General features: G+C 40.0%; 1 protein-coding gene across 3 annotated transcripts in view; it reads right to left on the bottom strand.

Annotated features, from left to right (window-relative positions):
• The window catches only part of MGA (MAX dimerization protein MGA), a 62,417-nt gene that overhangs the window by 16,778 nt on the left and 31,204 nt on the right, over positions 1–14,435 (bottom strand). Inside the window, exons 11-17 of one of the 3 annotated variants that reach the window (XM_074909565.1) lie at positions 13,836–13,982; positions 13,330–13,402; positions 11,389–11,909; positions 9,580–9,877; positions 7,235–7,864; positions 6,348–6,647; positions 3,188–4,890 (exon numbers count right to left, since the gene is read on the bottom strand). In XM_074909565.1, the coding sequence (XP_074765666.1) occupies positions 3,188–4,890; positions 6,348–6,647; positions 7,235–7,864; positions 9,580–9,877; positions 11,389–11,909; positions 13,330–13,402; positions 13,836–13,982 (3,672 nt within the window). The remainder of the gene's footprint in view (positions 1–3,187; positions 4,891–6,347; positions 6,648–7,234; positions 7,865–9,579; positions 9,878–11,388; positions 11,910–13,329; positions 13,403–13,835; positions 13,983–14,435) is intronic. The other 2 variants (XM_074909566.1, XM_074909567.1) reach the window with 2 other exon arrangements.

Below are 14,435 nucleotides of genomic sequence, written 5' to 3'. Positions count from 1 at the left end.
CATCAGTCTTTCCACAAGTCCTGTAGTTACAAAACTTCTAAATGCCTTTGAGCTTGTAAGCATAAAACATCTTAAGGAATGGACACCCAAGAGGAGCAATCTGTTGCTACAGAAATTTCAGCACTTTTTCCTCTCTGCATTTCAATGCCCGTTTCTAAAGTACTCTCCTCTTCTATCTGCCTGTTCCTGGCAACCTACACCCCACTATTGCTGGTGCCTAGAGAGCAGATTGCCTGACAGCAGAGGGTCCTCAGTGACTGTGCTGAGAAAGAAGGAGGGTAGATGACAATGGATGTTGTTAGAATTACCCAAGCAAATAAATGCCTCATTTCTGGATCTGCCTTCTACACTACGATGTCTGCAGACTTCACACACGGTCTGTACCAAAAGCTCAGAATATGCAAGAGATTGTCAATACTTAAATCGTCCACAAAATATGACTTGCACTTTTTACTAACCTTACAATGTCATAGTAATTCATAACAGTTTCATATAATTTTAATGTTCAGCTCCAAAAAAGACTGATTGAAAAACATGTTGTAACAACATTTAAAATAACTTGCCAGATACAGAAGCTATGTTTAGACTCGTAAGTTAAATGGGAACATGGGATTCAATCTGTAGCAATAAAATACTAGAGCAACCCCTGGCATGGCTTTGGCTTAACACCCAACAAGTACTCATGCGAACAATTCACAGACACAGTCTGTGACTTAGTCCAGGCCAAGCAGGCACTCTCAACAGGAACTGTGTGTGCAATCATCGTGCCTTGGAGAGCAAGAATTTAACATCACGTCCCAGACCATCGCACTTGAATTTGTTCAGACAACAGGCCCTGATATTGATGTTTCCTCATATATTCCTGTAAGGTTTTACTCGTATCACCAAACCCAGGATGATCAACCCTCCCTAAGCTTCTCTTGAGGCAATTCAGGGTAGGAAATGCAAAAAAGGCAAAGATACCATCTCAGGAAGCTTCTGTCTTTTTGTTGAGTAGAGGAAGAGTCTACAAGAGTCTCATAAGTCAAGTACACAAAGTTAGCACAAGGTAAGAAGGCAATCTGAAGAGCATCGATATGCAAAATTAAGAGCAATGAAGTCATTACTGTAACAAGAACCAGTGTGGGGAAACGTACTAAAAAAGAAACAGTAATAGCTACTACAGGGAGGTAGCAATCATCCTGAGCCTCACTGGAGTTTTATAGGGTTTTTAATGGCTATTTTCTGAGCAACAAAAACCAGTCCATATTCCAAACTAGTAGTGAAAGAGCTGTCATGACTATTTCCACTAAAAAAAAGTATGAGTGGACATGTGTCTACACTTTGCTTGTATGTTTCCACCAGCTTAATGAAATAGATAAACATCCTCTAGCAGCCTGTTTACATGATCTGACTTCATCCAGTCTGACAAGCAATACCAGTACAGCCTGTCCTATAAGCACTATGCTGATAAGAGTACACCCCAGTGAAAAATAACAGAGACTTACATATTTAGATTTAAAACTGAATTGTCCATTAGACACTGACATGCTAATTTAACTTGCAGGCAGCACAGATTAACAAACCAAAAACTCACCCAAATTCCAGACAGATTTTTACAGTCCCCTGAGATCTCATTCCTCAGCTTTACTGCTCTAGAAGCAAAGCTAGCTTACTCATGTTTGTGTGAGCTTCTGGTGAAGACATACCCTCACATGGCTTACCAAACCCTGTTAGTCAAAACCTGCACAGTAACTTTCTTCCAAAACAAACATTTCTTATAATGTCTAACAATTATTTTTTTGTTTCATCATCCTTTTGCAGGACAAAAGAAAATACATCTTTAAAACATCAACCTTGATAAGGGGATACTCTGTGACCTAGGCATTTATTACCTGTTGGCTTACCAACAGATTCCTAAAACTACCTTGTTTGGCAAGTTTATCTGGCTTCAGGCATGAATTAACCGTGGTTCTCAAAACCTGATGATAACTCTGCTGAGGTTACTGAAGAATACAGGAGTTATCAAACTGTCACCGTCCAAATCAAGACAAGACAGCAACAGCTCAGTTCTTGGCTTGAAAGAACTTCCAGAAATCACATCTGCTTTCAGTTTCCTCACCTTCCTGCAACTGAGATGCTACCATCTTGCCTAAGAATAGTTACCTGGAATATGAACCGATCAGTCAGTTTTTCTGGAGGTTAGATTTTCTAAAAGCCAGAGTTGCTGACTTAACTGAGTTACTCTGAATATGGTTAGAAGAAAAAGGTGTCTAATTTGGTTTTCAACTGCAAGATGACTACATTAACACAAAAGGGCTTTAAGAACTATATACTTTCAAATTCCTGAAGACACTAACATAATCTCCTATTTTTAATTTGTTTGTTCTTCAATTCTTCTCCAGTTTAACCTTTCTCTTTTCATTTTATCTTATCCCAAGAAAAGGCTACCTTATTTCTTACGTCCGTTTGACTGGCAAAACCACAACTTCATAAATTTTAACTAAAAATGCACTGTTTCTTAAGTCACATAACTGATATAGAAAAAGCACATCAAGGAGTTACATGTGGGATGGTTTTATTTTTTGGGTGAAATTTGATGGAAATTCTATGAACATTAAAATTTAAACACAACTACACTAACCACAATGTTTTACCTTTATTCTGTGACTTCCGGAGCAATTTGTTTTCTACTGAATATGGAATGACAGCTTTCACACAATACTTAAATGTGTTGCCAAATTTTAAAAGAAATTTAAGGAGAGATTCAAACATTCCTTCCAGAAGTAAATGTTAACTAAGGGTTACAAAAATTAAGTAGGAAACAGCTTAAAATGAAAATCTCAGAAATAAGAGATTGGCTACTACATTTCAGGATCGTAAGTCATATTACAAGGAACCAAGCTGCTTAAGTAAATACTGAAGGAAGACAACGTGCAATGGTTCTAATACAGTTTGCTCATGTAACTCCTGTTATCTGAAAAATGGACAATTTCTAAAGGGCCACTACAATGCTACCTATAAAAAAGCATGCAACTAAGAAGAAATAAAAGACATTTCCACGTGGAACCCTGATCTAGACTTTCTATAGAAACTGAAGTCTAGAACACAAACTTCATACTGCGTCTTTCAAATCCATAGATTATGACATGTTATTTGACCAATTTATTTAAAAAAAAAAAATATCCATAAATAGTTAAATGCTTACCACTTTTTCAATATCTACTTCCTCTTCACTTGGGAAGTCAGAAGCACCATCCACCATCTCATCAGCGGAATCATCGGTTTTTTCATCCTCTTCATCCTCATCATCATCATCGTCGTCCTCTTCTTCCTCTTCTGTGTCATCAGCAGTTATATCAACAGTGGGCATGTAACCTGTTTTGTGATGCCCGGGTTCCCGTGCCCTCTGTTCTGGTGTTGGGAAGTCACTCTCCTCAGATTTATCAGCTCTGTTATCCACCTCATTTTTATTTTCTAAAGTGGGTACAATGCTAGATATTTTGCTCCAAGAACTGTTGACATGTGTTACAATATCATGACCTGGTTTAATTTCTTCCTGAGAATTAAAAGCATCTTGTTCTTTGTTGTTACTGCCTTCCTGCCTAGCTATGTTTTCTTTGCCTTCCTCAGTATTGACTGTATGCTCTTCTCCTGAACCGTTATCCTGCTCTTTTGCAGAACTGATTTCAGACTTACTTCCTTCTTCCTCTCTTTCTGATTCCACAGAACCCTCATACTCCTTCCTTTCCATATCTGGCTGCTCGGCATCACCCTGGTGGTGTTGTTTGTTCTGAGACAATTCATTCCCTCTCTGTTCCTTCTCGTTCTTCAGCTGTGTATCTTGCTCTTGCTGATGCTGTGACTGCCCAGAACTTGCATTGTTTTCCTCCATCATCTGTGTCTGTGCATCTCCTTTGTGTTCCTCTACTGGTTTCTCTTCCCGTTCACCATGTATTTGTTCCTTCCCATGGTTCTTCAACTGTGCAGTCTCCCGCTTCTCAAGACTCTGTGGATATACATTATCCAGAGGAGCAACCAGAGACTGACCTGATGACCCACAAACCGTTTCAGAGTTGGTTGAAACAGCCTCCACTACAGTTCCAGAACCGAGAGAATGCTCTTTCTCCTCAGAAGCCCCTTTTTGTTCCTCATCATTTGGCTTCTCACTGATGTATGAATGATCAGATGATATGACATCTGTGGAAACATCATGCTGAGAAGACCTATCATCACAAGAACTCTCTAGCACCTTTGAGTCCTTCTCCACCATCTCTAAGGTAGTGGAATTTCTATCAGGTGCGATTGTGCCAGATGCTGATGCTTCAACATTATTTGACTGGTTAACCAACAATTCATTTACTTCTTGTTTCCTATCTGATACTGTGACCTCGGACTCTGTAACTTCAGTGTCATCTGAGCTTGAAGCCTTCCCATTTTCTTTCTGCTGAGCAGCACCCGAGTCCTCTTTCTTGCATATTTTCCTGTAATCCTTCTTCATCTGAAGAGATGCAAAATGGTGAAGAATGGAGTTTGGCACCGTCTTCTGTCCTGGGAGCTGCAGTAAAGCAAAACTACCAGACTGTAAAGGTATGAGATTAGCAGTGGTAGCTGGCAGACTACTGGAGCTGCAGGTTATTTTAGACTCGGAGGCTGTTTGATTTGTCACGTTGCTAGCTGCAGGAGGTGGGATCCTCAAAGTTAGAGTGCCTGCCTGTGACACAAAACTTGCTACTGAAGAAAGCAGAGAAGATGCTTGAGTGTTTAGGTTAGATGTAGGGGATAACTTGGGTACTGCAGTTTGTACAGATGAATTTGTTGCAGGAGAAGTGGAAGACACAGAAGAAGTGGGAGACACGGGTGACTCGGGAGGCTTAGAAGGTGCAGGCAAACGGATTCCTACAATAGATCCTGTGAAGAAAATGAAACATCAACTAATACTTCCTCAAAGCGCTTTTCAGTTTTAGTGTTTCATGCTGTACTAGAAGTAGTCAGCATTCTCAAGAATCACAGTGTATTCATGTATCTGACTACAAGTTCTCAGTGAAAGAACTGGTGCTGCACGAAGACATATAAACTGTTGAATTTTTATATGGAACAGCCCAATAAAATACATGAGGTGGCTACTCTAAAATTAACAGGTTTAATGGTAAGTTCTACCATAAAGCTTTTTAATCAAACCAGCACTGAATTTAGAGTCATCTGCATTTTACTTCTCCATTTATTGGAAAACAGGAAAATTGGGATTTGGGGGGAAAAAAGAAAAACGAAAACATTTATTTAAAAATTCCTTTCCCCCTCAGAAAAAGACTTCCACAGAAAAAAAGATGACAGGATTACACAATTATACCACAATCTTTTTCATGTTAACAATTCTGCAGTGTTTCAGAACTCTGTAAAACGGGGAGGAAAAATACCACCACTAGCAACTAGTTTCTCTTGGACAGCAAAAGCCCCAAACCAGAAAGAAATTCGATGAACTTTGTGACTGAATCTTTACTACATCCCATGCTCAAACCATAACTAAAGCATGTGATTATTTTCTCCCCTCCCCACATTTTCTCATCTACTGTGCTTGCTCTTGCCTCTCATTTCAACACCACTCTGCCTCCCTCTCCTCACAATGCTTCTTTATAAAGGAAGAAGAAAAAAATCCTACTGGAAAGTCAAACATGCATTTAAAATTATTTCGTTTATAAACATGGGTCAGGTTTTTTTCAAAAATATACAATGGTATGCTCAACAAGCATCCTTCCTATTTCCCATCAGATACCTGTCATTTCTAATTCTTCTAACCCTGTCTTCAACTATGCACTAGAGAAGGAACAGCTGAACATCAAACTTATTTTTCTTCTCACGTTCTAGGGAGGAAAAAACCCAGCAATTTCACACTGTAGTGTAACATTTGATCTGAGTATCTGCTGTAAGAGCGCTAACAAACCTTCAAACCAAACAAAACCAAAGCAGCAGATCCAATGAGACACAGATAACAGCTCATTCTTTCTAAGAGAATCTCCAACAAGAATTATTTTTGAATTGCCACATCAACAGATTTTCTTTTAAGTTATGACAATACAGCAGACATGTCTCCACTGCCAAACACACAGAGGCCCTTTTACTCGATGCACAGAACTCCCAAATTGTGGAGACTTAGCTATTAACTGCAGTTTCTGTATTTTAAACATGTGGTATTTAAGTTGTATTATATCTGAATAACCATACTATGTTCTTCAACTACTCACAAAGAACCAAATTAGACTGTTCAATTACTTCCAGCACAGGAAAGGAGCATCACAGAGACATTTATGACATTGTTAATTTCTGAGTAACACATCGGTCAGTAAGTGAAGAAACACTGGACTTTGTACCTGGATTGCGGAACATCACTGGCTGCACACTGGGCTGCGCACCTGCAGCTCGAACCTGATGCAGAGGGACAAGCTGAATGATCTGCCCATTAGGATGTCTGAAGAGGTTCACAGCACCAGGGCTCCTGAGGGGCTGAAGAACCATCCTCTGCCTCTGAGCAAGCTGCGTGTTGTTCAGTGGTCGCAAAGCAGGAGATGTCTGATGCACGGGAATCAGCAGCAATCGAGGTCCTATACGTTTCTCTGTTCCAGGAGACATCTTCTGGGGATTCTTACTTATAGCTTGTGGAGTAGTATCTTCTGAAACATTTAAAAAGTTACATAAAGTCATCTTAAGAGAACAGCCTACAAACCAGGCATAATGAAAACAAGCACAAATATTTTTGAAACAACTGGATCTCTTTAAACTTACTCGAAAGCATTTTCTTCTCTTTTTATTCACAGAACACACACAGAACCAACCAGGCCAGAACAGTGTTTTTCATGCATCATCAACATTTCTCAACCATGACTCAGAAGACTTCCATGTTAACAAGACAGTAATTCCATACCTATTTCTTGGACTCTATGCCAACCATGAAATTCTAGCAGTCATATTTGTGCTATACTTTTCTATGGGCCAAGAAAAGATGTGAGACTTCCAGCTCATTTCATAGCAGTCACTGACCAGATAGCTACACTTTTTTCCTCCTCTACTGGCTCAGGCTGGAATAAAACAAGCAATTTAAGAGATTACATTTCTTATCCTATTTTGGAAAGAAGGGTGAGGCAAATGAATCTATATTTAAACTGTGTTCTACAGTTGCAGACTGTATTCCAGCTACAAAGGAGGCAGAACAAAAAAAAGGACGTGTTTGCAGTAACAGCCCAAAGCACCTAAGCCTTACCTCTTTGTTGATTCAGTGAAGGACTGGAATTAATTCCTGACAGTATAATCGGAACAGAGCCAGCAGTTGGTGTGGTCACTACAGATGTGGCTGCTGCAGCTGTTGTTAGTACAACTGTAGAAGTGGGTGTTGTGACAACAGGACAAGTAACAGTTGGTGTTGTTACTACAGTTTGAGGGAGTGACATGGTTGCTACTGGTGCAACTATCTCTGTTGCTTGTGTTATGGTCACAGTGGCAGTAGGAGTGGTGGATGAGGGAGCAATACAGGTGTTGATTCCAGGTGTTGCAGGAGCAGCTGTGATTGTAACTGCAGGAGGAGAGCAGGCAGGTTCATCAGCTCTTGTTTGGCCAGGAGTGGTCACAGCAGGTGCTGCCACACTGGTAAATTCCACAGTAACTGGAGAAGTGGTGGTGGCTGTAGTGACCCCAGGAGAGACTGTGCACTGAGCGGGAGATGGCCTTGAGGGAACCATGGGAGCAACAACCATTATCGGTGTAGGCTTGATACTGAACTTCTGTGGGCTTGACAGAGGCTGCCGTGTGTTCGCTCCAGGAATCTTCTGCTGTAGAGCTCCGGCTTTGTTCATCACAAACTGTGTGAACACACCACCAGGTGAGGGGCGGGCAGCTGCAAATAAAAACTTGCAGGTCAAAATTTTAATAGATTTCCTCTTTGCCTTTCATGAGGTGCTACAACTGTAATTTCATCACGAAGTTGAGCCTCAATTTTCTTTGTACCTTGTAATTAAAGTGAAACCTTTATGGCAGTCCTGAACACGCCCTACATATTAGTCATATGTGTGCTTTATTCCACTTCTATAGCTTTTTGTTGCATTTCTTCCTGGCCACACAAAAAAATCAGGTCTTGAGAGGTTGTTCTTTATCGTGAAACTATGAACAGACAATTCTAATTACAGTACAGGAAAACAGACACCTAAGTGAAACAATGGGCTCAAACTATTTTCTAAACCTCAAATTCTTCCTCTAACAGTTTGTGTGATCTTCCTCTTTTCACTGCTTCTTGGTTTTCATCCCCCTTCTACCGTATCCACATCTTACAGGGCCATGGGGGAAAGGGGTGGGAGGAAGGTAAGAGTTTGCCATGTCCCCTTCTCATTGCAGTGATATTTGTGCAACTGAGGACTGGATGTCACAAATCTAGCCAATAGGAAGTAGTCATTATTAGGAAGATCCTCTCCCTCATCCCTTGCTCTCCAAGGGATCAGAATACTGCATCTACATCACTCCAGATGCTACAGATGAGTACAACAGCACAGAATATGGAGTAAACCCAATTTAAATATTGTAGTTATTTATGCATCTAGCATTTTTAACCCAGAAGATGCCAGAACACTGAAATCATATATGCAATGATCAGTTCAATGAAATGCAGTCAGCTCTTTAACTTTGCATAAACGCACAAAACAAGAAGTTTTATTACAGGACAAGAAAAACAATACACCCATTTACATGGCAATGAAAATTTAGGCAGGAAGAAACAAAACAAACAATCAGAAATTAAAGTTTTGCCAGGACACAGGTTAACATCCTTTTCTCTTGTGAAGCTTCTTCAGATCTTTAATAAATGTGTGGGCTATGTGGATGGGCACTGAATATTTATTTTTTTTTTAAACTCATGCAAAATGTAATAGTTAAAGCAACTTCCTCTCTTGCCATGCTTGGATAGCCATTTCAGTACTAACTCAGACACAAGTACCACGTGCTTCTTCTGATACCCTTTCCTCCCACCCCCCCCTCAAAGTGCTGACTAAGTCCAACCCTGTTTAGCTTGTGAAATCCAATGAGATTACAGGCTGGTGTGGTTATTGGCTGCACACCCATTGTTTCACTAATCCAGATTTGGACCATCTTGTCTTTCACTGCTGCTTCACACATCTTTGGTGGTCACAAGAATTCCAACTGCAAGTGCAACATCATCAGCAAAAGAACCAGTGAGGAATCACAGATTAGAGTGATCCTTTACTCATTTTAAGTTAAACTGATGTTTGATGAAAAGTAATTAAAAAAATCATAGTAAAGAAACTCTCAAAACAAAAATCAAAGCTTAACATTCAGCGTGTCTCCATCCACTCTTCCTTGTCTCTTGAAAATATGCTCTAGTAGCATTAATAAAATAACTAACAGTCAACATCTGTAATCTTATTCTGAAGTCAAAATAAAACTTTCTGCTTTAAAGAGGTTATTTATTGCAGAGGCAGTTTAGGTAGGCAATGCGGCCAGAGGCAGCATGCACTGTTGTACAGAAATCAACAGCAATGCTGTACACTCACTTTTTACTTCAGCTTCACGCAATTTAAAACACAGTAATAAGTTCCAACCTACCTATCTGTCTCTGTGCTGGGACATGGGTTTTCAGAGTCGTCACAGTGGGGGTTGAAGTAGTGCTGGTGGAAGATGTAGTTTTGGGAGTTGATGTTGTGGGCACCTGGACTGATGGTGTCCCAGAAGCAGCTGTTTTGGCATTGGATGCTACCTTGGAGATCACAGTACTGAGGGTTGAGATATCAAGTACTGTGGGTCGCAGCCTGCCTGTGATATAAGCTGCTAGCCGATTGGCGGGATGTAATGCCCCCATCTGTCCCAAAAGCAGTTTGGCCTGAGGATACCTTTTATCATTAACCTGAAAAAAGTGGAAAAGGGAAATTTTGTGAAAAGAATGCTAATTCACCACCTCTGGAGAGGCGTTTCATTCCATGGGACTTCAAAGTGAGCTTTTCCAAAAACCACTGCAACTCAGAATGGGAATTCTAAGGAATTCTACTTTCCTTACTGCCCAGGAGAACTTCAAACAACTCTGTTATATATTTATAATACAGATTTTAGACGCTACTCAGACTCTCACATAGAACCAGAGTCCAGAGGAGCATGTGAAATCACTGACATTAGATAGAGTGAAGCTAGCACTTGTTTTTCCTGTCCTTTACTTACGCTACAGTCCTGAATAAAAATGGGTTCCCAAATCTGAGGGCAATTTTTGATAAAACTTTCAAACCTAATTAACACCTAGCATCAGAAGCAACAGAAGAAATAATACTTAAATCATATACACTGGGACAACACTCTAAAGAGCTTGTAAAAAGCTTTATCAGCTCTTTTCTTCTCCACTGTCATTTGAGAGTGTAATTAAGGTACACCGAGTTGACTAACTTCAAATTCAGATATGCAGTGATAACTGACTGCATGGGAGAGAAAAAACTGTACGTCCTTCTGAATGGCAGGCTTTATACCTAGTGATCAATGGGAAGTTTTGGTAGTGTTGCATTATACTTTCAGGTTATTTGGTAATACCTTCTAAAAGCCAAATACATTTAACACACCACTAAAGTCTTTACTCTTTTTACTGATCCCTTTTATTAAAAGTAATTTCCCCCTACATTTTTTTCTCTCCACTAGCTTCTCTTTCTCAGGGTGCCATATATGCAAAGTGTCATGAAAATGACATTTTACTCTTATTTTCTGATTCATATGCCTTCCCTGAAAGTGGTATTACTATAATGACAAATACCTCTGACTGGAAAAGATCTTCATCCTAGCGCTACAGTTCCTACCACCAATTCAAATACCAAGTGGGCAGCATGAAACTACAGGGAAAGGACTCACTTTGAACTTAGGATTATGAAGTCTCTTGATGAACAACATATATTCTGCAAAGACAACACAGGCTATTAGTGATGATTAGCAGTAAACTGTAGCAAAAAGCAGTTTAATATTTACAGTTTCATTTTAAAGTTTTGTCCCAGTGTATATTCCTGTATAATTCCTCAGAAAAATATTATTTTTGTGGCCTCTAACAGCCATTCATTTGGAAGCATGATGTGTCAAATGCGTCTACAGGGAGTTTTCCAAAGCACCAAAAATCTTGAGATTTTGTACTTGGGCCACGAAGACCCAAATGGCCAACAGGTCAAGCTAAACCACCTGATTTCAGACTTCCAATCAGATTTCCTGTTACTGAGTCAATCCTGAAAGGGACAAGCTTATGGAGAGGCAGGAATGCCACCAGATACTAAGAATCCTTGTCTGGACAGGCAAAAGACTATGTAGACAAATTAAAGAGTGTTCTCCCCTTCAAGTTCTGGGATACTGGATGAAACAGAATCTAATCTCCACAGTAAAGGCAGAGGGACCCACCTGAATCAAGCCTGAGGGGCTCATATTAGCTTTGCATTTGTAGACGACCAGCTTTCCCGCAGGAGAAACCCCTGCATAAAAAGGCAAGCCTTTGCCCCCATGCAACTTCTCCTGCAGTTCGTCCAATTTTTCTGCCCGCAAGAACTTTAGATTTTCTGGCTTTTTGCATGACGACACTCCGCTATCAGGAGTCTCCAAGACAGGTATCTCAGGCTTCTCATCCTTGTCCTGGTAGGACGGCACTGAAATTTTCATTCTGGAGGAGTAGACAGGAGGGTGGTTCTCATCCTGGGCCTTGTATTCCGAAGCCAATTCAATAATGAAGCTACCCACTTTGAGGCACTGTGGCGCGTTACTGCTGATATGCTGTGGTAAGATGGTCAAGATCTTATTGTGATCCTCCTCCAAGTTGCAGTCAGAGATAATCTCGATAAGTTTGGCTGGTCCACTTGGAGTGGTGTGATGAACGTAGGAGGTGGAGGAAGAGTCCCCCTCACTACGGGAAGACCACCAGCTTTTCTCTGAGAAAGAATTGAAATAGGTTTCTGCAATACTATGGCATTTTTATCACCTGGATATTCAAACAACTTTATTCTGCCCACACCTCCACCCCTGTCTCAACTGCAGGGCAACAACAAGTAAAAGAACTGCTCAAAGCATCATTTCCCCTTGCAGAGCTTCACAAGCAAGCAAAAACTCACTGCAAAACTAACGTGACTGTATCTCATAGTTCATTCTCTGCAGCCATACCATCTCAGGTTGTATCCCATTGCATCACAAGCTAAACAAAGCTGGGTTGTTTTCAGTACATGGATGAAATATCTCCAAGCAACACCAACATGCAGTAGAAAGCATCGCTGGTTATTCAAGAGATGGCACTTTTCTCTTAGAGTCAGAAAAGGACCAGTGTCCTCTAATGGCATGAGGGGCAAACATGTCGCTAGCGGAACTGTCTTTTGCAGAAGATGTGTAACAGAAGCAAGACCTTTTGTTGTCATTAGAGATTCAACGTCACTTTTTACAAAACTGTAAGGATGTTGAGCCCTGTGTCCTGGCCATTTTAATTTCACCTACCAATTCACCAGCATTTTCAACTAGTTGTATTATTTTTCCATTCCCATCCTTAAATGTAGAGTGCGCTGTTGTAAACATTAAACATTGAAAAAATTCAGCTCAAAAAGGCAGCTATATTTCATTAGTGGATGTCACAATGCCTCTAGTATGTTCATTTTAAAGTGCGTAACATGATTTGGGCCACTTCAGACTGAAGGAGAACACAGATGTCTAGCCTACTTCTTTATGAACTAGAAACTCAAAGTCAGTGTATAAAATGTAGCAAACTTCAACCTTTCAACTTGAACTAAGAGAATTCAACATCAAACAACTCCAAATAAAGTATAGACGCTTCCTCATCCCGTACAGTTCTAAGTGGAGAACATGAAGACCCCATCCTCACAGTACCACCTGGACATTTATTAATTCTTCAGTAACTACAAAGTAATAATGAGGAAAAACAAAAACAAAAACCCACCAAACCAAAAAAAGAGGGAAAAACACCACAAAAAACCCACAAACCAAAACCAGTCATCTCCATTCCTTCCCAAGTATTTAATTATCACTCTTGAACGTGTCTGCTGTGCAGTATTATCTTTTATTACTAAACAAACTCCTGTAATGTTGTTATTCTAAGGTTAAAATGACCAGTAAGTACTGGATATTTAGTTTGCTGTAACTCCCACGACACACACACAACTGCTTAAGAAAACAGGAAACTGTAAGCACATCATAAGATTTTTATTGACAACCATAACAACTTCCCCAGCAAATGGACTTTTGTTTCATCAATAGCTGCAACTTTTTAAAAAAATAAAGCCATACAAAATCCCCACAAAAATGGGGAACTACCAAGAGGTCGAATTACACTCAAGACTCAGCTCTTACCTCCTGATTTATCAGTGTCTTTGTCTACCTCACAGGTTGCTTTCTCAGGAGACTGAAGGTCTGCTTTTTGCTCCTGCAGGAACAAAAAAATCCAAGAAAAATTTTCATCCTGTGTATCTCTCTTCCACAGTAAAAATTACATCACAGAATAAAATACTTCATCATACTGTCATCCCGAATCATAAACATATGTTAACTTTGACAACGTTACAATTTTCATCTTACAACAGCTCTTAACAACGAACATTTAAGCCTTACATGATAGTGCACTTGGCAGCCAGGAATTTCCACAGACAAGACATTTTCTATCACAGTAACAGGGTAAGTTTACCAGCACTGCTAGGTGATTTAGGCTCCAGACTCCACAGCCCTATCACCATCAAATATAAGCCAAGCCCTCATGTTCAGTAGGAGTTTCTGGGAAAAAGAATTACTTCACCATTTTCAGTATTTCTGTCTGTTCTGCATGTTCTATGATACATGCTAGTTGCAGTGTGACTTCTTACCTTTATACTAGAACTAGAACTCTGTGAATCACTTTTGTCTTTTTGTTGCTTTTTCTCCTGTCTCCTGTGTTCATATGCTCGGACCCTTGCACATGTCATCATACTTTCAAAGTACAAATAGACAGGATCCTTGTCCTCCTCTCGAATCTACAAAAAACAAAACAAACCACAAAAGAAAACCTCTCCATTCTAGATGCACGTTAAGATTAATGAAACAGTTTTGCTTTCTAACAACACTTCAACATTAATGCTTCAATAGTAAATGTCAAAATAAAGGTCTAGCATTTAAAGCTGAATCTGCCCTCTTAGTATCACATAGCCCAGTCTACATCTTGCTTCCAAATTACTTGAGAGTGGGGGTGTGCAATGGAACACCATCACCAGCCCCAAAAACCCAAACCCACTGAGATACTTTAACTGGGGAAACAAGTCCTAAGTGTCACGCATGGTTTAACATTATCTAGTATACATTAAGTAGCAGCTCTGGTATGCTTTTTCTTCAGACATAACTAGACTTAATTCTACTAGAGTCCTTCCTCTACTGCTGTTGTTGGCTTTTGTTAAGATACTAAGGTGAGAGAAAGGCAAATTCGAATTCTT

This window comes from Athene noctua, chromosome 6 (assembly GCF_965140245.1).
Source record: "Athene noctua chromosome 6, bAthNoc1.hap1.1, whole genome shotgun sequence".
Taxonomy (NCBI): Eukaryota; Metazoa; Chordata; class Aves; order Strigiformes; family Strigidae; genus Athene; species Athene noctua.
This window is presented reverse-complemented; position numbering and strand designations above follow the sequence as displayed.